The sequence below is a fragment of the Amia ocellicauda genome, chromosome 21, assembly GCF_036373705.1.
Source record: "Amia ocellicauda isolate fAmiCal2 chromosome 21, fAmiCal2.hap1, whole genome shotgun sequence".
In the NCBI taxonomy this organism is placed as follows: Eukaryota; Metazoa; Chordata; class Actinopteri; order Amiiformes; family Amiidae; genus Amia; species Amia ocellicauda.
The window spans coordinates 15064122-15085672 of record NC_089870.1 but is presented as its reverse complement, the minus strand read 5'-3'; the positions used below and the strand labels follow the sequence as shown (position 1 = coordinate 15085672).

At 43.2% G+C, this 21551-nt stretch overlaps 2 protein-coding genes across 2 annotated transcripts; one reads left to right on the top strand and one right to left on the bottom strand.

Moving 5' to 3' along the window:
* Nucleotides 1–879: 879 nt before the first annotated feature.
* Nucleotides 880–6869, top strand: dorip1 (dopamine receptor interacting protein 1). The gene is made up of 5 exons (XM_066694748.1): nt 880–1186; nt 1997–2521; nt 3175–3264; nt 3997–4131; nt 4372–6869. Exons 1-5 carry the CDS (start codon nt 1104–1106, stop codon nt 4553–4555), a joined length of 1017 nt encoding a protein of 338 aa, XP_066550845.1. The 5' UTR covers nt 880–1103; the 3' UTR covers nt 4556–6869.
* Nucleotides 6870–6887: 18 nt separating this feature from the next.
* klhl28 (kelch like family member 28) lies at nt 6888–21489 on the bottom strand. Its single transcript, XM_066694747.1, has 7 exons — nt 21393–21489; nt 21147–21228; nt 18913–19173; nt 18097–18734; nt 16327–16770; nt 14705–14913; nt 6888–14431 (listed from the first exon to the last, which is right to left on the bottom strand). Exons 3-7 carry the CDS (start codon nt 19171–19173, stop codon nt 14268–14270), a joined length of 1716 nt encoding a protein of 571 aa, XP_066550844.1. The 5' UTR covers nt 21147–21228; nt 21393–21489; the 3' UTR covers nt 6888–14267.
* Nucleotides 21490–21551: the final 62 nt, after the last annotated feature.

The following is a 21551-nucleotide window of genomic DNA, read 5'->3' as shown; positions in this document are numbered from 1 at the left end:
ACACTGGCATGAGCTCTGCAGTCCCGTGGCCTCCTGATATTAAACAACACAACATTGGAGATTCAACTCATCAAGTTACCAACATCAAATGAGTCATACAGTTATGTTCTTTCTTTACAGGCATATTCACAGCAGCAAACATTTGTATTGTATCTTAATTTTCAGAAGAAAAAAAAGAAAGAATTAGGCTTAGTGTCAGTATTAAGAAGGTTTATATATTGAGGTTAAGGTGTTAAAAGGGGCTTACAATGTGTATTTCTAACCCTAGCAATTGCAGAATGCCAACTTTGTGTTGTTTCTGCTATATTCAACCAAAGTTAAATTGCAGTTTCAAGCGTAACCTGATTCAAGCTGCTAATCCTAAACCTAAACCATTTAATTTCACGGTGAAATGTAGCTAAAACAATAACACACAAATATGACTCTAAGAAGATAACCCAAATATAACAAGCACCTAAGTACCCCTATTGAAACCATAACCCTAACCTTGACCATAACCCTAATTACTGAGAAACCTAAACCAAAAAATCAGAATCACAACATGCACCATTTGAGCACATCTGGGTTGTGCTAGCCTGCATGCTCCAAATCAGGGTATGTAACTGTCTTGTACTGTACTTTATTATCACTAGCAGTTGATTGTTTGCTGTAATTGTAATTTAATCACCTGTATATATGTGACTTTGGCACTCATTTCACCGCCTCCAGAACGTCGATATTGCGTCATAGAAGGTGAGCGGATCAGGCCACTGTCAATCAGTATGCGGCGAGATCTGAGCAAGCCCCGCCCACTCACGTACGGCTTCGGACGTGCGTTACGTGCTTACGTGATTACGTGCGTGCGTGAGCGGCGCGTCTGCCGAGTGTCGGGCAGTGGTGGGTTGTGGCCCAGAGAGAGAGAGAGAGAGAGAGAGAGAGAGAGAGAGAGAGAGAGAGAGAGAGAGAGAGAGAGACTCACACAATAACAAAGCCAGTTCCGTGTGTGACAGGCAGGGACGAGGGCGGTTTAGGTCACACGAAACGACAACGACAAAAACACCAGAGAGCTGCAAGAAGACCCGGGCGACAGGCCGACGTGGAGACATGAGGAAACCCAGAAGACGATGGAGAGTAAATCCTACTCGGTGAAATACACACAAGACCTGAAGAGCCTGTACGCACACGCACACGGCACGCAATATGAGCGGTAGGGCATCTCTCTCTCTCTCTCTCTCTCTCTCGATGTGTTTGCATTGAGGCTCATGTCGCCCGATTGCTTCTGTGTGAGCTGACAGGCTCATTTGATCGGGGTCTGCATTGTGCACAATATATACTAAAGAGTCGATGGACGCCTTAGCTAAGTGGCAATATTTAACACGTCCACCCTGTGCCCTTGCATGGTATTGGTATTGCAAAAAGTAGTAGCCTATATATATATAATCATAATATAAAACTTGAAAACCAGATGCATTTGTAATTTGATATCTATTGTAATCCATGCACAGATCACTTGATTCAGTAGGTTATGTTTCATCATGCATAGAGATAGTATATTAGTGGGATAAATAAACTCTATGGTGCATCTTCCAAAATATATGTATCATGTATGCATTCCTATACAAGCATATGAACACATGATTATGACTTCATCAGCGTTACTAAACCCAGTGATCATTTTCTAACGATCAGGCTTGAAGTGTGGCAGGGGTAATCTGAGTGCACCCTGCCTGCTAAACACTAATGGTGCTCGGAGTGAAGAGTGTTAGTGCTGTTGTGTTTTGTGTTAGCCTGCAAACTGTCCACATTGTGGTTAAGCCTTCTTCTGTTAAAGCTTTTGAGCCTGAGCCAGCTCAGTTCCGCCCACGCTGTTGGCAAGTCTGGTGCCTCGAAATGAATAGGAATAATCTTGTATTTGATCTAATGGAGCAAAGGAAACGTTACACATAAACAGGTCACAGTGTGATGCACTTATCTTTTTTCCATATGTTTTTATATCTGTATATATTTGTATTCAAAGGACAAAGACTTTGTTTGAAGAAATCCGTGCCTCAGTCAACAATAATGATAACCAGGACCGGTCCTTCTGGAGACCCGTGCTTCCCTGGGGTGGGGTCTACACTATCAAGGCTGGGCGGAAAGCCATCTCCTGCACCCCCCTGTACGTCAAGATTAACCTGAAGAACACGTGCACCATCGACGGCTTCCTTATGCTGCTCTACGTCATCCTGCGGGAGAACCAGACCTTCCCCAGAGAGGTGTCCATCTACCTGGGGAAGGAGTTCGTCAATCACTTCTTGTACCTGATGGATTCCTACAACTACACCACGGTGAAGCTGTTGTGGATCTGGGACAAGATGGAGAAGCGGCAGTACCGATCGGAGATCCACAAGGCTGCGCTGGAGATCGACCTGTTCGGGAACGAGCACGAGAACTTCACCAAGAACCTGGAGAACCTCATGTCCACCATTCAGGAGAGCTACTGCACCAGCTGGAACTGTCCTGCCCGCTTCCAGGAGTTCATCCAGAGGACAATAAACATTAAGTAAACAGGCACCCGTTTCTTACTCTTTGGTTTGTTTGAATGCTGATGGACAAACTTTGTTATTGTGAAGTATTTAGAGAGAGTGAGGTCAAACTAGCTAATCTGAATCTACAAACATGGTGATGAACAATAGATAGAAACAACAGCTCATATAATTTGTATTAAACTTCTCTGTTTTCCACCAAGTCAATGGCCTCTAGATATACTGTGAGCCTATAGCACAAGTATCCAAATTAACCATTATCATATATAAATGTACACATGGTGACCTATTAACAGCAAGTTATGAATTCTTGGTGAGAAATGAAATGAGTATTGATGTTTTCTACAGTGTAGTGCTTAAGGCAAACACCTTAGCCCAGAAATGTGCTTTGATTTCTTCCCTGGACAGTTCATCACACTAAAATAAAGTACAGCTGTCCACTGCTGAGTTCTCTGTACCGATGGGAAGGAAAGCTGATCGGTTACCAACTGTAACGGCCGTAATTGTCTTCTTTCTGGGTTCGCTGGCTATGTGATCGACCCTGGCCAAGCTCAGGGGGTTTGGATGAGGTGTGTGTATAGACAGTGGGATGGGAGGGCATCCACCTCCCCTAGCATGTGTTTCAGCTGTGGGGTGACATTTAAATTGAACTTTCCTTCCTCTCCTGCAGCCCTCCACATGAATTGCCTCACAGAGACCTCATTCAGTCAGCAGTGGATGAGTTCTTCTGTCCCAAGATAGTGCTCTGTGAGGAATTGGGGTAAGACTAACACAATACCGATGCACCTGCTTGTGAGCTGAGAATTAACTGCGAAAAGGACGTTTAGGAATGAAGAAAGAAGGCTTACTTTTCAGATGTATCGTTTTCTTTCTGATGGTATACAAAATTGGAAGACTTGCGTGTAGAGTTTCATACACCAATTGTGGTATGCAAAAAGTCCACAGCAAAGACAAAGACTTCCTGAAAATCGTAGGTGCAGGAGGACTGTTCATCTGAAAGAGAAGGGTTTGTATCATTCCTCCTGTGAAGTACTGACGTGGTCTTCCTTTATCTAGGAGTACTGCTCTAGGATCTCTGAGTTACTTGCAGGAATTCTTTGGCACTGCCTTCACATCTTAGTAGGTCAAAGCTATACATTTCAGTATGTTTGTCAGTGCAATAAAATTCCAGGGTGTCTGTGCTGTTTTGTGACGAAAAGGTCATACGAGAAAACGATTGCAAAACTTCAAATATTTATTTTTAAATGTGTTTTGGCACTGTATTAATTCCAGGCAGTTGTTTTTAGTATCATATTCTTTTTATTTCCATCTTCTGATGATTTATTTATTCAGGTGCTTGCATACTTGACAGTGTATGCAATATTTCAAATTGCATTGAATGCATCCTCTCGGCCAAAAATGGCGGAGTACATTGAAGCGTGCAAATGACAAGGGAGCACACTCCGTTCGTGCAGGTGTGTTGATCGGGGCTGTTGGCTGTGCTGCCTTGCAGGTGTGACGGGCTGAGGGAGTTCTCTCCCAGGGAGTTCTGCCACGGAGCCCCCCCCTTCGTCATCCTAAACATGCAGCTGTGGAAGTCCGAGGAGCTGGCGTACGTGCCCTACCACCTGGCACTGTCTGAGCACAGGTGAGCAGTCCAACCCCACGCCAGTGACCCAGAGATCCCCCACTGTATTGACTAAAGCGTTTAAATATGTACTGATGCCACTGATCCATACAAGAGCTTAATTAGGTACTGGTTCACTTTTGGTAGACATGGTTCTCAGAGCTGACACGGGATGGCAGGGACCACTGCTCAGCATGGTCTGATAGCTTCAACCCTGGCCGAGGAATAACGCGCTTTTGTTTTCCATTTGACGTGTGGCAGGTATTTACTAGAAGGAGCCACACTCTTCAACAAGGAGGAGCACCATTACTCGGCCGCGTTCCAGATCGACGGCTATTGGATGCACTACGACGGGCTGAGGAATGACAACCTCATCCTGCTGAACAAGCCGCCGGAGCTGCTGCTGCTGTCCTCACTGGTCTATATCCGCGCCCCTGAGAAGTGAGCGCGCCGGGCGGCGGGCGGGAGAGGAGGCAAAGGGAACAAAGGGTGTTGTTACAAACCAAGGAGTTTCTATATTTTTTAAAAAGGGGGTTAAATGTATACCTTTTATAAGAGAGAACCAGCCTAAATTTGTTCATTCACTTAAGTTGACGCAGTTAATGTTTTATTCCGTTATACTTTCTCACTAGGGCCCTGTGTTTTGCGTAGTTTGCCACAGCAATTGAATGCACAAATCACACAAACCACATGGCCCTCTTTATCACAGTATTGTCTTACCCTTTGTGTTGTAGTTATTTAGCACTGATGAATTGGGACGAGTTCAAGTCAGTATTTTATTTGACCACAAACAAACAAAAATAAAAACCTAGGTGTGCGTTTGTATATAATATTGTCAAATGACAATATCTGGCACAGAAGTACAGCCCTAAATATTTTGTTAATGGTAGCTTTACTGTGCTTTGTTGTCTGTATACCAAAAGTTAACCCACTTATTTAAACAACGCCTGGGTTTAGGTTTAAGTGAATAGAGCCCTATTCTGCCAGTCTGCAGTTATTCGAAAATAGTACTCGGCTTGCAAATTTGCAGAGCTTTTGAAAAAATGTTTTGGCTTGCTTGGAATCCAAGAATATATCCCTGGACTATAATAGTTCTGATTTCAGATTTAATTAAAAGGTGCTTTATGGGACGCTTGCAGAAGGAGGTGGCGAGAGTTGCTCTGTAACGGTGTCAAACCAGTGTGGTGACCAGCTCTGTGGTGTTTGGTATTTGGGAAAGATAATATTTTATTCTCGAGCGTCAAGATTTAGTCTGTGTTTCACCTGTGTGGGTTTCTAGTTCCTCAATGTGCATTTCTGTGACTTCCAAACATTCGTCGGAGGAATAGTCTACCTGATGTTGTGTCTGAACTGATGGATGTGGCTCTTTAAAGATAAGGAGACTTATTTAAATAGTTTCCCAGTTCAAGGGAAGCAGATAAGAGACATATTTGCTCTTAGATTCGAAACTCGATTTAGATTGCTGGAGGCTATTCAGTTCTGAGCTGGTTATTGTGAATGAAGACGGGAGCTAAGAAGAGAAATGCCCATCGGTACTTTGTGGTTCTTCCCGGACACGCATGGAACTTGGGCTTCTCCACATCACATCTCGGTAAAGACCGGAGAATCAGAGGACGGATGCACTTTGTCTTTCTCTCTAAAGCGAATCTTAGCCCTCAAACCATTGTTCTGCAGTCTTGCACAGATGTTAATTCCTTAATACATGTCACCCAGTAAGGATCACAAAGGAGTAACTTGTACAGGTGCGGTGCTTTAGAAGGATGCTTGCCCATATCTGCAGCAAAAATAGCAATGACTTATTACTGCTTTTACCGAATGAAGATTTAAGACGTGATCTCTAGGGTGCCAAAGTGATATTTGCTTGGAGGACTCCGCTAGGGGAAGCCAGAAGCCATGTTGACTTGCTTTCCACTCCGTTATGCGGGTGTTAGTTCTAGCAGGGTACGTAGAAGACGTTTTGGACGTTTTATTTTTTCCAGGTATTCTTTTGGAGATAGATTGTATAGATTCATAGGTAAACAAAATAAGGATCAGGTGTTAAGTAGTGTCCATTAGGTGAACTAGTGTTCTGTTTGTACATGTTAACAAGCACAAGACAACCGGGGTGTTTGACTTTATCAAAGCAGTGCAGAACATAATGGAGTTTTTAGTCGTTTAAGTGAGGAGATGTATTTTGTGCACCAGCTATCAAAATAGATAAGAGGGTCATTCTTGAGCCTTTTATTGACATATGATTCTTCACAACATTGTCCCAGCTAGGCTTCCATAGTAAACTCTCGAAGGAGGGGAAACATTTTAATACATTTTTCTGATTTTATCTGAAGTAATCTTTCACTGAATCAATGATTGGGAGGATTTTAACACTAGCAACACTATGGTTTCTTAACCTCTTCGCATTAATATTTTGTAAGCTCATCTTAATATTTACAGATCATGAATGTTTTTGAAATGTTCATCATAACCTGTACAGGGGTTCATTTCCCATTCCATATTTTCATATCTTGAATACAAATACATACTGTAATTGTTAATTGAACTTAGCACTGTTTCATGTTTATAATCAGAAACTTGTTTTACAGTCAACCCCCAACTATGCAGTTATTTATATATTTTGTTTTGTAAAAAGGGAAAATATTTTTGTATTCAAATATTGACCATAATAAACTTGTTTAAAGCGACTCCTTTTTCTGGACAGTACTTGGTCTATAGTGAGAGACATTTTAATATGAAGGAAAAAATAAAAAGGTTTTTACTTGTAAAGCAGTCATGAATGCAGCTTCTTTTTCTTTTTGTGTTTATTTAGGAAAGATCACACATTCAATGGAATATTGTAATAAACAGTGATTAATTTTGCAGTTTTCACAAGAAGCATGTAAATCTAAACACTGCGCTTTGACAGATGCGCAACAATGATGAAAACGTATGCAACAGTCATTTTGCTCATCATGATAATGTAAACGAAGGAATCCCGCAGGAATCAGTTTTAATTAACACCACGACACAGCAGTATATACACAGAAGAGCACGTTTTAAAAAACATCGACATTCACAGACTTATACACTCTTGCCGTAATCTGGGACCCACGGACAGTACCCCCATCAGACAAAAAGGTTTTAAGAAGTGTTTAAAAATTTGTTAGAGTTCTTTAGAGGAAAGCACAGCGCATAAGGCAAACTTTTCACTATTCTCGTCCAATTCTTTTTTGTTTCGTTATATCAGGGTTGGAGTCAACTGCAATCACAGCTACAATATTGCGACCGTATGTATGTCTGCATGACTAATTGTCGTTGACTGCAACTCTGGTATGTACACACAAACGCACACGCTCACACACGCGCTGCCGTCTGAAAACTAAGCAGCCCAGCATGAATATACTTTAGAACTGAACATCTTCACAGAATCTATCCTTTGCATCTGAACTAAAATGATTTTCATCAAAAGCCAGAAATCCATCAAGTTCACTCAGAGCAGTTTGTTTCCAGCACCAATGTGTGTATACTATATGTGTATACAAACATATGGTGAATACAAAAATCAATATATATATGTATATAACCATGGACAAAAACTATTTGCACACCCTTTTGGAAACTAATGATAATTGAATGACATGTACGCACAATATCAATGATGAGATTGATAACATTTAAGACAAATTCGGGCAGCCTATAGGAGGATGAGCAAACTTTGTCCATGACTAAAATTTTTCAAATAAGTTAAAAATCTGAGATGACCTTTCTTTTGTTTGTTCTATTTAAGGCAGGCATATATTTAGCTTTTTAAGTCAGCTAGCACTATTTCTCACATAAAATACCTAACCCCCTTAAAGATATAACGGCTACCCCTTTTGAAAACACACCTCATGTAGTTGTTTCCATGCATTTACAGACCTTCTCTTGCTTTTGCAAAATACTGTGTTCTGAAGCACAATGCTGAATGATTGAGAAATATTCAAATGCATCTGTCTGGAGAATTGGGATCATCGTAGTACTGCTGAAGACAGGGGTAAGAACATTTAATGCCATTTCTTCTCAGGTATATGAGTGAAGACCCATGTGAATTGTACAACAGAACTCAAGATTTTGCATTGAATTGAGATATGAATGATTATGTAAATAATGCTTAATATTTTCTGCTGGGCAGCCATACAGAACTTTAGGGGTATGTATCCAAACTACACAAGAAAAAAAAAAAAAACATAGAAAATAAATACAAATAAAAATATCAGTATTGATACACACTCCATAGTTATGCATCTATTCCAGTAATGAGACACTGTACTGGGGATGAGGGGTGGGTAGAAAACGCAGTTCTACACCTGGGATTCAGGCACACACACACGGGCTCAACAAGAGGAACTGGGTGAACGAAAATTTGGCTAACATGACATCAGTTTGAAAAGATTGGTTTTGTTTTTTAGAGCAGAACAAGTTACAAATCCGACTTAAAACAATTCTTAGCGGCTTACTCGTCTTCCATTCCGATCCTTCTTTAGAAACGAGCACTTCGGTGAAAATGATGGCAAGCAGGAATGAAGCCAGGCAATGAAAAAATTCAAGGTTTCCCTACGCTTATGAACACTCCCAATTGTTTTATGGAATATTTCCATTTGTTAACGCAACAGATCCACCATGCATCTTGGAAACAAAAAGTTAAATAAAATCAACGCAATGATCTGCCAGATAAAAGCAATAAACCTTAGACCGCTTAACCTCTACTGATTTTACAGCCTCAAACCTTTTCAAGGGGCCCACAAACATCCCACAGTCCAGTAGTATCAGAGTGGTAACACAGCTCAGCACTTGTGTGGCTGTTCTCATTGAAATGTGAATTGTGTAAACTCGACAGATTTGTCCAAACACAAAAAAATAAGAAACGCTGCTGTACAATTCCAAGTGGATGTCACAGAGTGAATACGAAGTTTGATGACAGCAACTTCTTTCACATCCACAATCCTCTGTCCCAGTTCCCTGCAGGGAGAGTTCGGTCCCCCCAGAGCAGGTCTGTGACCATGTGTGCTCACCACCAGTATCAACACTCGAGGGTCCTCAAATGCATCACACTTATTGCTAAAGGCCAAACAAACAAACTAATAACAGCCTGAAGATGTTCATTTAGGTAGGCTTCCCTTGACATTAATGAATCTTGCAAAGCCAAAAATACAATCAATAAATGAATGAAAGGGGGATAAAGAGGCTGATCTTATGTGAACTGAATGTCATAACGAGTTTGAGATTGTATTTCTTTCCAGTGAAGAGCTATCATGATTGAACATGGAAGAACATCTACCGAGCTACCGACACGCATCACCAAGAGATACAAATAAACCATAACAGATACGTACAACAATAGGTCTATGCATTTGATTCACTTACATATAAATAAATGGCTAATAGAAAAAACCTGTACAAAATATTATTGCACTATATCGTATAATACCTATATACATGTATATTAGACTCTTGACATCAAAAGTTCCATGAAATGATGGTTTCTTAGTATAGGTTTTGGTCAGGGCCAAAGCGGAGGTTAGAAAACAAGAAGTGGGAACACAAACTAAACTATAGTCTTGAAATAACTGGATTGAATAAGACTTGTATTCGAATGGCTTGAGAGGTTACCTGGTTCCTCTGGTACCAGCAGCTGGTTTAAGCTGGCAGGCTTATCCCCTGTATCTCCACTAAGGTCTTCCCAAATCTTCACTGAACTGGACACAGAGTTTGGGATTGGAAATACACTTTCCTTAATGAAATGCAACTGCCATTATATATTTTTTTATCCCAGGGTAAAACCAAGACTACATGGTTAGAATGGCTAAGTGCTCTTGCTACCAATTTAAAAATAAAACTGCAAAAGAAATCCACAGGCATTGTTGTTGTCCTTTAATTCTTTTCACACAGTTTCAAATGACATTAAGGACAATTTGCCATGTTTTCACCATCCACAGTTCTACTGTTGCCCCTCTACCCTGGGACAAAATTTGAGAAGGGCAGTAAAACCCTATCAGGAGGCCCAGGGCTCAGTGCATGCTGAAACCAGCAGGAGGGTAGTTTGGCTGGCCTGACAGCTCCCAGGTCACTGTGTTGGCACGGAGCAGCACAGAGATTGGCTGACCTGCCCTCCAATCACATGGCACACCCCTGGCTGCACAGCTGCAATCCAGCAGAGGAGATCAGTCTCTTAGCTCCTTCCAAGGAGCAACGACCGATAAATGGTAGGGAATTAAATCAATACACAAAGTAAACCGACAGGAGTTTAGTCTCTCTCTACTACATACACAGCTTGTATAAAAACACGGTACCACTCCCAAGATCATTTGCTGAGAATGCTACTTCAAGGCAACTCGTTGGTTAACACAAATTCCATCTCTGCTATTCACCGATCCCTCTTCCCGGGCCTCTGTAGTAACCGTACCTGCACACAGTGTGGCTCAGAAGTGTGGGAGACCTTACCTACACTGCAGTATTATTTGATTAAACTTAATTCCAACAGAGGGTAATATTTCAAATATGGAATTTATAGTGTTGAGTAACACCAATACTATCTTAACTACCAAACAAATCTATTATGCGTTGTCAATGCAAATGGCTCAATTTCACACTTTGGATTCAATCTAGAAGAGATTTACTGCAGTGAAGTCAAACCAGAGCCAAGGTTTTAATTGTAATCCAACTAATCTTTTGCTCTTAATAATCTCTATTGAAATAAACAATAGCTTAACTTTTGTAGGGAGGTCCGATACTACCGAGCAACACGGTGTACACCGATAAAACCAAGGTGATTATAATATTGGTGGTCCCTTTTTACAGTTTGTAACTATAAGAGAGGTGCAATTATGGCGAATGTCAACACTGTAATATACAGTACAGTCATTTATTAAGAGTGGATTCACATTCCCAATATCAGTTGAGAAGAATGCTGTTGGGTTCCAAAATGGCCACAAACTTAGAGATATTATTCAAGTACCTGCACAAGGCAGGGCCAAGATCAAACAACTATCAATAACTGCTCCCAGTGACAGATGTTAACTTTGGTATACCTGTGTTTTAAAGGTACATGTTAAATAGGATCAACTTTATAATCACCTGGCTTGTCTGCATGTGTATGTATATGTATATTACATACACACACACATATATGTATGCATGTTATGTTTATATAAATAAACATAACATACATACATCCAGAGAGAGAGCGAGCGAGAGAGAGAGAGAAATTCACAACAATGTGGTTGGTTTCTGAAGGCAAACACAGACAAGAAGAGTAACAGATGAGTTCGGAAGGATATCATTTCTCTTGACTAAGTGGTCAAAAAAAGACAAGAAAAGGAAAGAACAGCGCTCATTACAGCATCTCCAGCACTGCCATGTGTCTGCCTCTCTCAACACACTCACAAAGTTGTACTGACATTGTTTACATGTTTTACATTTCCATCAATGCAATGTCAGAGAAACCTCAGCTCAAGGGGAACTACACATAATTACGGTATACAAAAGACACAAACACACGCACAAACAATTTCAAAAATAATATTCATAATAAATAAAAAATAAAAAAGTCTTATTGCATTCTTAAAAAAGCAAACAAAAAACAAAACAATGCTACGGACCTCAATTTAAAACAATATGGGCAATATCCACTAGATTAGTTGGTAAGTGCAATGCAGTTCTCTATAGTTTTCTGACATGCAAATATTATAATCACTCTCTATATTTTCCGTTTCCATATGGCCCAAAGTACATAAAGAATCATTTTTCCCGCAGTTAACCCCTGACCCCAGTGTAGATCTGCAGAGTCCCTTAGTCCTGCAAACACCCTGACTGCAACAGAAGTCTCACTGCGCCTCACTTGCCACCTCAGCTATATGACACGGGTGCCCTCCCTGCCACTCTGTGGGATTCACAACAGGGCTGAGATCTGTGGAGTTACCTTCTTTTCTCTGGTGTGCTTTAGTACACTGTTCTGCTCAGGAAAGATGGGATAAGGGGATGACAAAACCAGGGGGTTCAGCCAGCCCTCTCAACCAACATCATACTAAAGCTACTTTTAATTGCCTTTCATATCTATTCATGTACAGCTTTTTAAAGGAAAAAAATAGGAATTACCAACACACTTCAAAGACCTCACAGCAGTCTCAACTCCATCAGCAGCATCCGTATGTTTGTGAACGCTGAGCTGAGCCATCATGCTTAACATGTATCAACTGTCCCCAAATGGCTGAGTTTGTATAGTTATGCGTATGTCTGTTGCATTAACGGCACCTGTAGCTGCAGCAGAACCCAGGAGTGGCACGAATTTGCTCACAGGGACCAGTTACACATGTGGCATCTGTTCATTCATTTTTGGCACTTTTAACGTGGGTTGCTGCTTCCTTATGCAGGAGGGTAAAACCACAAGCAGAAATCCATCTCCAGCACTCCCAAGACACCAACCCAACTCACACAGGGATGCGCGTTCAGTAACCAAGTACACCAGAGAAAGGAGAGGATAACTACGACATGACTTGACTGAGGCCTGTTTACAGTCTCTCTGGGGTTTTAGGTGGCAACAACAGTACTAAGGGATGCAGGCCTACTAAGGCACAGCGATTTATTGCATGGAGCCAGCTTATCAACCTACTTATATATTTTTATAATGATACAAATTCAGTCATGGAAATAAATTGGTAAATGAGGGAAGCGGGGGACTCACAGGCACAAAATAAATAAAAACACACACACAAAATAAATACATATAAAAAACAACTAAGAAACAGTTAAAGTAATTCATGCACTGAGGAACGTTACACTACAACAAAGACATCGTTAACAGCTTTATCCTGAATCCTATGATAGCACCAGATAGAGTATCATTTACAAAATCCGTCTGCAGTGGCTATGCGTGAAGGATTACATCGTTCATATTCCATACGTGTAAAACTACGGGAAATGTTGGGACAAATGTGAAGAATTGTTTAGAAACTGAAATGTAGAAGCTTCTTTACAATTAAATTGGTTAAACTGGAGATTAAAGTCAGTGACCTAAAGGAGGGTAACGTCCTATCACTTCTATCGCACAGGAAGCCAGGAAAGTGACTTGCACAGCTCAGTGAAGTGTATTGCGCTTGTTTATTCACTATTCACTCTCTCAGCCACTCGCTATCCCCCCCCCCCCCGCACTCTCACCTCCCCGTCACCCCAACGAGAGACCCAGTGCAGAAAACATTTACAGGCAATGCACTAGAGGATTTTTTTTTTTTTTTTTTTTTTAACTTTGATTATTTACAGAAAAAAAGGCAGCCCTTTTTAAGTGAACAAGTTTGTATAAAGTTTTTTCTTTTTTTTTTTTTCTGTGAAGCATTGGTTCGTTTTACGTTAACAGATGCAGTCAGACTTCTTGTGACCGGAGAAATGCAACCTCCAGGCTACAGTCAGTCAGTCAGACAAACCACAAACACACACCGATACTCTCAACCCTACACACACACACACACACACACACACACACACACTAAGGATTAGTAAAGAAAACAGCGTTTCTCTGCCAACCGCCAATAGCATTGGAAAAATGTAAATACGAAAAATGTAAAACTAAATAAATAAAAACAATATTAAACAAAACAAAACAAAAACGACCATTAAAACCTGGAGTGCAGCTAAGGGGGGGGAAAAGAACAATACATTATAAAAACCACAAAGATTGCAGAAATGTGGCTGCCTTTCTACCCCTGACTGGTACCTCCTCCTTTTCTCCACTGGGCACCAGGTTAGGGCAGCCCTCTGCTCCACTCCAGCAGAAATCAAACAGCGTAGCGCCCAGCCTCTTCCTGCTTCGTCCACGCACAGCTCCTAGTCCCACCCGGCATCGGCAGCTGTTCGCCGTTTCCTCTTTGTTCATCTCCAGTCATTCCATCTCCTTTAGTTCCCATTTCCTCAAGACCCTCTCGCCAAAACACATCATGCAGAATTCAACGTCTGAGTCCCATCCAGAAAAATGGGTACTTATCCTACTTTTTAGTTTCACATTCTTCTTTTTCTTCACCTCCTTTCCTCATACCCTATTCACATCCTCCTACCACCCACTTAAAAAAAATAAACAAACAAAACTGACCAAAAACGAAAACAACAAGCAACAACCCACCAGTCCATACCTCCCTGTAGTCCAGTCACTCTAACGGTCAGAGGGCAGTCAGGCCGAAGTTACAGCGACAGTACTTCATGCCGCTGGAGTCCAGCCAGCTGTCTGTGATGGGGTCGTACCTCTGGACTGTGTTCAAGTACGACGACCCCGAGTGACCCCCGACCACATAGAGGTAGTTATCCACGATGGCTGCGCCCACCCCTGCGTGAGAAGAAAACACACCCATCGGTCAGCACGGTGCAACACGAGTCTGACACACTGTACAGCACAGCACAAGCCAGAATCGGCACAAGACAGAAGAGTTCATTAGGTTTATGGCAGTCACAGTGCCCCCCTAGACCTGCCAATTCATATCACGGTCATTTACAGAGCTGCACGATTCTTATTAGAGTGGCCTGATAATATTTCAGTGCTAAAATTCTCCAATAACCCCGTGAGCAGTGCAATGCTGTTGCTAAAGGAGCAGTCACTCGCCTGTCCGCGGTTCGCTCATGGGCCGGCACGCCGTCCAGTGGTTCTGATGAGGGTCGTATCTCTCGATGCTGGACAGGTGAGAGACGCCGTTGTGTCCGCCCACCACAAATATAAACCCCAGCATGACGCCCACCCCAAAGTTTATTCTCTTATCCGCCATCGGGGCCACCATTTCCCAGGAGTCCTTACTGGGGTCGTACCTCTCCACACTGCGAAAGAAGCAAGAGTTTGAAATAAATCATGTGCATGCTGGGAGTTAAACAGTCCGAGAGCGAATACCTTCTCTATTCACAAAGGATACCGGACAGAAAAATCCAGATCCCAGTCGACTCTATGTTCTCTTTGAGGTACCAGAGTGTCTAAGAGACAGTAACTGCAAGAGAGGTTTTGTCTAGGGAACAGAGCTCCATGGCAAATGTACTTATTGTTCTCATATATCCCAGTAACTCAAACACATACTGAAAGCACAGTACAGCAGTTAAAAATTAAAAAAAAGTGTGGCGTTGATCAATATCTATGACCTGCCCGTCTCCTTCTGTCTGAGGCTAGGCACAGATGTATCTATTCATGTCTTGTTCTAATAAGTACCTCTTCAGATTGCACCCAATAATCTTGCTACCAAAAATACATAAAAGGCAGCAGTATCTATTTTTCTTCAATCTCTGGGTTTGATGTGTCACTCAGCCTCCAGGGATCAGTGAGTGAGGCTTCCGAGAGGCCAGCGTGTCCCCTGGCTTTGCCGTTTGATCGCCTCACTGGGCAAGAGGGGGCAAGGCAGAGCTACTCTCTCTCTCTCTCTCTCTCTCTCTCTCTCTCTCTCTCTCTCTCTCTCTCTCTCTCTCTCTCTCTCTCTCTCTCTCTCTCTCTCTCTCTCTCTCTCTCTCTCTCTCTCTCTCTCTCTCTCTCTCTCTCTCTCTCTCTCTCACACACACACACACACACACACACACACACACACACACAACCATCCTGCCACACAAACACAGCCTGTCCCTGCTGGAGCAGAGGGGCTAGCATCACAGCGAGATAATCCACTGTACTCATACTGCCATATGGTGTTCATTTTTTGACTGTATGGTCAACCGTCCCTCAGTTTTTCAGCTTTCTTCAACCTGCCGAGCGCTGGGATTCATTCCCAACACTACCGATGTAGACTTAACAAAAGGAACCAGTTTGAGAGACTCTCCATTCCCAGGACAGCAAGCTGTTTTCATGTGAACGTCCTTGGGGCCCGAATGAACATTTTCCTTGATTCTGCTCACTGGAGATGCTCAATGTTACATAACTACCTCTGTGACAAGTATTTATAATAAAAGTTGTACTCTTCTGTGGGATGAGACTCAATTAGCAAAAAGCAACAAAGCCCTTGCCATTATGTGGAGTGTGAAGAAGCAGTTAAAATTCTGTTCCTCTGCATTTAGTTAAACATTTTAAACCATTCAAATTTTTAAATTCTCTCTGGAAAATCTACCCATCTAGACCAGCCAGGCTGCCCCGTTTATAATCTTTTTACACTCAGTAAACTCTCCAGTGAGGGTGCACCGGTGTGACTCTGCGTTTGTGAATTTTTGTGTGAACACATTTGCAATATGCGTGTTTGTACGTGTGTGTACATCTCTCACCTGTTCATGTGTGCAGGGCCGTAGCCCCCGATGGCGTAGATCATGCCGTCCAGCACGGCTGTGGCGAAGCAGCTCCGGGACTTGATCATGGGCGCCACAGGCTGCCACTCCCTCACCTTGGGGATATACTTCTCCACCGACTGCAGGTAGTACTGTCCATCATAGCCACCCAGCGCGTACAGCTCCCCCGCCAGCACCACCACTCCCAGCGTGCTGCGGCACTCCGCCATGCGCTCCACGGCCACCCACGTGTTGGTGTCGGGGTCCCAGCTCTCGACGGTGCTCTCGTGCCGCCGGTAACTGATGCCCTGGCGCATGTGCGTGGCGATTCCCCCCACCACGTACACCTTCTGGTCCAGCACCGCGATGCCGAACTCGTACCGCGGGACGCTGAGAGGCGCCAGCCCGATCCAGGAGTCTGTCTGAGGGAAATACATCTCCATACTGGGGGGGAAAGACAGGGGCAAAGGGTTACTAACCAGACTGAGGGGCTCCGTTTTACATCACAGGGGAGACCAGGAGAGGGAGCTGGGATTGCTGGGATTTCCTCTCTTTTGGTTTTTCAATTAAATGTTTACACTTTAGAATAAGAAATCTATTCAAGATTTCCTCAGTGTTATTTTTGTCCATTTTTAAAGTGGTTGCATTAAACACCTCTCTCTCCTTTTGGGGGGTCTAGAACATTTCCAAGATAGGTTGAAGATGAAAAAATAATGGTACCGTACTATACTAAGGACATTACATAAGCCAGCAGTGAAATGCTTGCTCTTGGGTAATCATGCACCAGAATACCAAAAGATCAAGCTTTTACCATCTCCACTCCATTATCTAGATTTAACGGTTATTCTACCAAGTTAGTTACGTTCAGAATACACATACACATTTCTGAACATGGAATTCTGCCAATCACGTCGGTCCAGCGACTGTGCAACCAGAACAGATTTCCTGTCCAATTAATGGCTCCAGTATTTCTGCCGTTTAAATTACACTCACACACCCATAAATAAAAACAAACTTTCTTCCTACACTGTGTGTAAAACATGGCCTTCTTTCATAGCTCTTTCTAACTGGTACTCAAAAAAGCTTGCTCAAAGGGACTTGCAATTCAGTAACAGACCAGGCTGAAGATTCAAGGATAAGCCTAATCGACCACCAGAAGGTGACAATATAACTCTGCACATTCTTGTAGTTTTCACACGCTAGGAGTCCTAGCCAGGGCTGTACAGCAATAGGCCTAGCACAGGAGTTGGAATACCTTTCAAGAATGGCACATATACAACACTGCATTATGACAACCAGCACAGAATATCCCTTTAAAACACATCTGAGGGACCTTCAACAGGGTTTCTCTGTCAACAACCTCAGCTATGGCACAGAATCAGTTTTAAACACTGGGACTTGAACCAGAGAGCTCACTACTCGCATCACTCCCCCAAAGCAATACTCAAAGACCTACTGAACTGGCCGTACTAAGGACCCGGGTCAGGCCAGCCGAGAGTAAAGCCACCCAAAGATTAAAAAACAACCTGGATCTTGGAGCCAATGAACTGGAATCATGGCATTCCAATAACATACCACACATGTACATTTTTTAACAAGCCAACAGACTTTTGTTTGTAAATCAGAAATCAGGACTACATAAGTTTGTTTGTTTGTTTTTAAGGGGGATAAAATTCATTCACACTAGTCTTTTTGTGCCTTTGGATTTTGACATGAAAAGACCCATGCTGTCACTCTATAACCTGCAGTCAGGGGAGACAAAGACGTTACCTCTCCAGCGTGGCGAACAGCCCGGCCTTGCCTCCCACAGCGCAGAGCACCTTAGGGGCGCAGCGGGGCCGGGTGGACAGTATGGTCTGGTAGGACAGCCGGTGCTCGGGCATGAAGTGGTACTTGAGCGCCTCGTTGAGCAGGTGCTTGCAGGCGTGGTCATCTCGGATGAGGTGGTTGGCCTCGTACAGCCTGGTGAGGAACTTGACGCTGAGCAGGGGCAGACGCACGCAGTGCAGCAGCTGGGCCAGGTACTGCTGCCGCTCCGTCACGTCGTATTTGATCCAGGACTCCAGGGCGTAGAACACCGTCTCCTCCGTCACCACGTTCAGGCAGTCGTTGGACACGATCTCGTCCAGCTCGGCCCGCGTCAGCTCAAAGAACTCCTCTGTCTGGCACACCTCCTCGAAGTTCTGGCAGATGAACTTGGTGGCGGCCAGGAAGAGGTCATGGCAGCCGTACGTCTCGGCGAACCGGGAGATGCCGATGCAATTGCCAGCGTCCAACTGACTCTCCAGGAAGGCACAGCACTCCTTCAGCACCAGCTTGACCTGCAGCAGGTTGGCAGCGGGCAGCAGGGACTCCACAGTGTCCTGGGAGATGAACACAGTGCCAGTGTACGCGTACTCCACGATAGCCTGCACAGAGACACGGGAGATTACTGAGCATGAGCTGCCACCTCCAGAGCAGACAGCACCTTCACTCATGGCAATAAATACTGTATACAGCAGTGTAATTCTGATCAGTCTAATCCTTCTATCAATACATAGATCTCATGCCTGAAACTCTAGCTGTGTAGAACCAGCCTGTGTGTACCTGCAGTGCCGCCTCATCAATGCACTGGAACTCCACCTCCGAGTTCTCCTTCTCCGAGAGGTTTCCCGTGAACATGGCCTTGAAGTAGGGGCTGATGCTCGCCAGCACCACCTTGTGAGCGTGGATCTTGGCGTCCCCGACACGCAGGACAATGTCACAGAGCTCGCGGTGCTGCCGGAGGAGCTGCAGGCCCTGCAAGAGCTGCTCGGAGTGCGGCCGTGTCAGACTGGCAAGCATGTAGGACTGGGCTTGCTGGTCCATCTGGGGGCACAGGAGAAGAAAAAGCCGCAATGACCCATACAGCCCCACACGTCCCAGATTTAAATTGATGTGCAGCTGTTCGCAGTCATACTACTTTACTGCTAACAGCTTCAGTTAATGTCAACTGATCCGCCTCATACTGACAGGGGCAGCACCTATTCACACAAAGCAGAAGCTGTCCGTGGTTATACTACTATTCTAATGCTAGTCTATATTAAACTTAACCTACTGTAAAAAGTCTAGAAACAAATATAAAAAGGGGACAATTAATTTCACAATGTTTACCTAAAAATGAATGCAGTTTGTTTTGCAGTATTAATAGTGATTAAACCCCTGGATCCAGCTAGCTTAAGACCAAAAGATCAGATCATTGCTACCAAAGCAGGAAAGGAAATGAGTCGAGTAGGGTTTTAAAATGTGCTGGAGGAGCTTGTGCATCTGCAGGGTGCTGTTTCGAGCAGCACGCCCTCCTGCAGTCTGTTTCTATTTGCTTTTAATATCTCTGCTAGGGGGGAAAAAAAAGAGATTACAATAAGCAGATCTCTAAAACATTATTGTAAAGCCTTTTTTTATTCTTGCTGATGTTGGACAATGCTTTGAAAAGGTCTTTAAAAGTTCAAACCACAGACTGGTTTAGCAGTGCTGTCAGTTCTGCCTACTTCTCCTCTGACTGTGCACAATCCTCTGTGGGCCAGTTTCTATACAGTAGCAGGTCTCCCTCCTGGCCTTTGGGCCAATTAAAACAACACACTCAGTACACAGACACGATTCTTCCAATTAATGATGAAAACAACCCCCCCTCACCACCACTTCTTCACTTTAGATTTGTTTGTTCAGCAGAATCACTTTGAGCAATTTCTGAAGTCTTACGTCAATTTGTAATCTTCATTGATGTCTGGTTGGAAGTTAATGATACATAAATGTTAATTCAATTTGCTATCAACCAAAATGTCCAGTGTTTGAAAAGTCTATTTCTAAAGGAAAGCTTCCGTGTATTTATATATTTTTTTATTTTCTAGTAGCATTATTATAACAAAGAAGTAGAAAAATCAACAGTATTGTATGTAACTTCTCTAAAGCTGGTGTGTCGGTGGTATGGTTAGAGTACTCCCCCGCCACCGGTTCTCTCATGAGAAAGCAAACCTTGAACTTGGTACAAGTTGTCCCCACGTTTATCAGAGAAGGAATCAAGCCGCACCAGAAACCAGATGTACTTAGCTTGACATTGTGGAGGAAGCAATCAATCATAAAATAACATTGTGTTGTGTTTATGGTGATGAGACAATATGAGACATAGACATGATTCAGTATAGGGAAATACAAACAACGATATCAAATGTTATAGCACAAATTGATGCCGATGTTGTAGGCTGTGAAATGAGTTATTAGGCTATACCACACCATCACACGGTTTCTATCTGAGCAATTATTTACTTTGTTGTCAAAATGGCCACAAGATCTAACATAAGTACAGCAAATCGTTTCTGAAGTGCATGAAGAATGTTCCACCTATTCAACTGATTTTTGCAGCACATATGTACTGTTCCTTATTGCACATTAAATATCGATATAACATTGACACATGTGTTAAATAGCACTACTATCACATTACCTACCTGGTTACACTGGTCAATAAGAACAGAAGGATAATCTAATAAATACAAAAAAGGTCTGGTCAAGAAAGATGCGATATGTAATATGACTTATGCATGCACCTTAATGCATGCTCAATTTTGTCAAGCAATTTTATTTTCCTTCTTTACTCTGGGGGGGGCTGTCTACATCAGTTAGCAGCATGATATAAGGGCTATTGCGGGCCTTGAGTGTGACAAAACAAGTGCATTTATAGGAGTATTATTACTATATAAAAACGTAAACACCACCCAGCTTTACCTCCTTGAAAATTAATAAATAAATACAGATTAGATGGCCTATTTCTCAATGCACCGGCAGATATCCAAGCACAGACGTACCTGTTTTGCGCTTCTCTGTGCCGATCAGACGTGTGTTTATTGCGGCGGCGGAGAGGAGCCCGGCAGCAGGAACCGCGGTCGTCTGTCAAGAAAACAAACACAGACAGGTTGGGCCTGCGTACCGTCCGGGAAGGGCTTCGACCACAAGGCAAACAGACGTCGTTTTCGGACCCTTAAAACGTCGCATTTGCAGCGATCTCCATAACCCCGATTAACGGCGGCAGAGTCGGCCCGCCTGCACCTTACCGCTTATGCATTTAGTCAGCAGCAGCCCCGGTCCGCCTGCTTCACGTTACGCTGCGTCCTTCTCCGTACCCTTCCTTCCCGTCTCTCCCTGCTCTTCCCTCTCTCTCTCTCTCTCTCTCTCTCGTAACCTCCTCAAAATAAAGGACTACAACCCCCAGC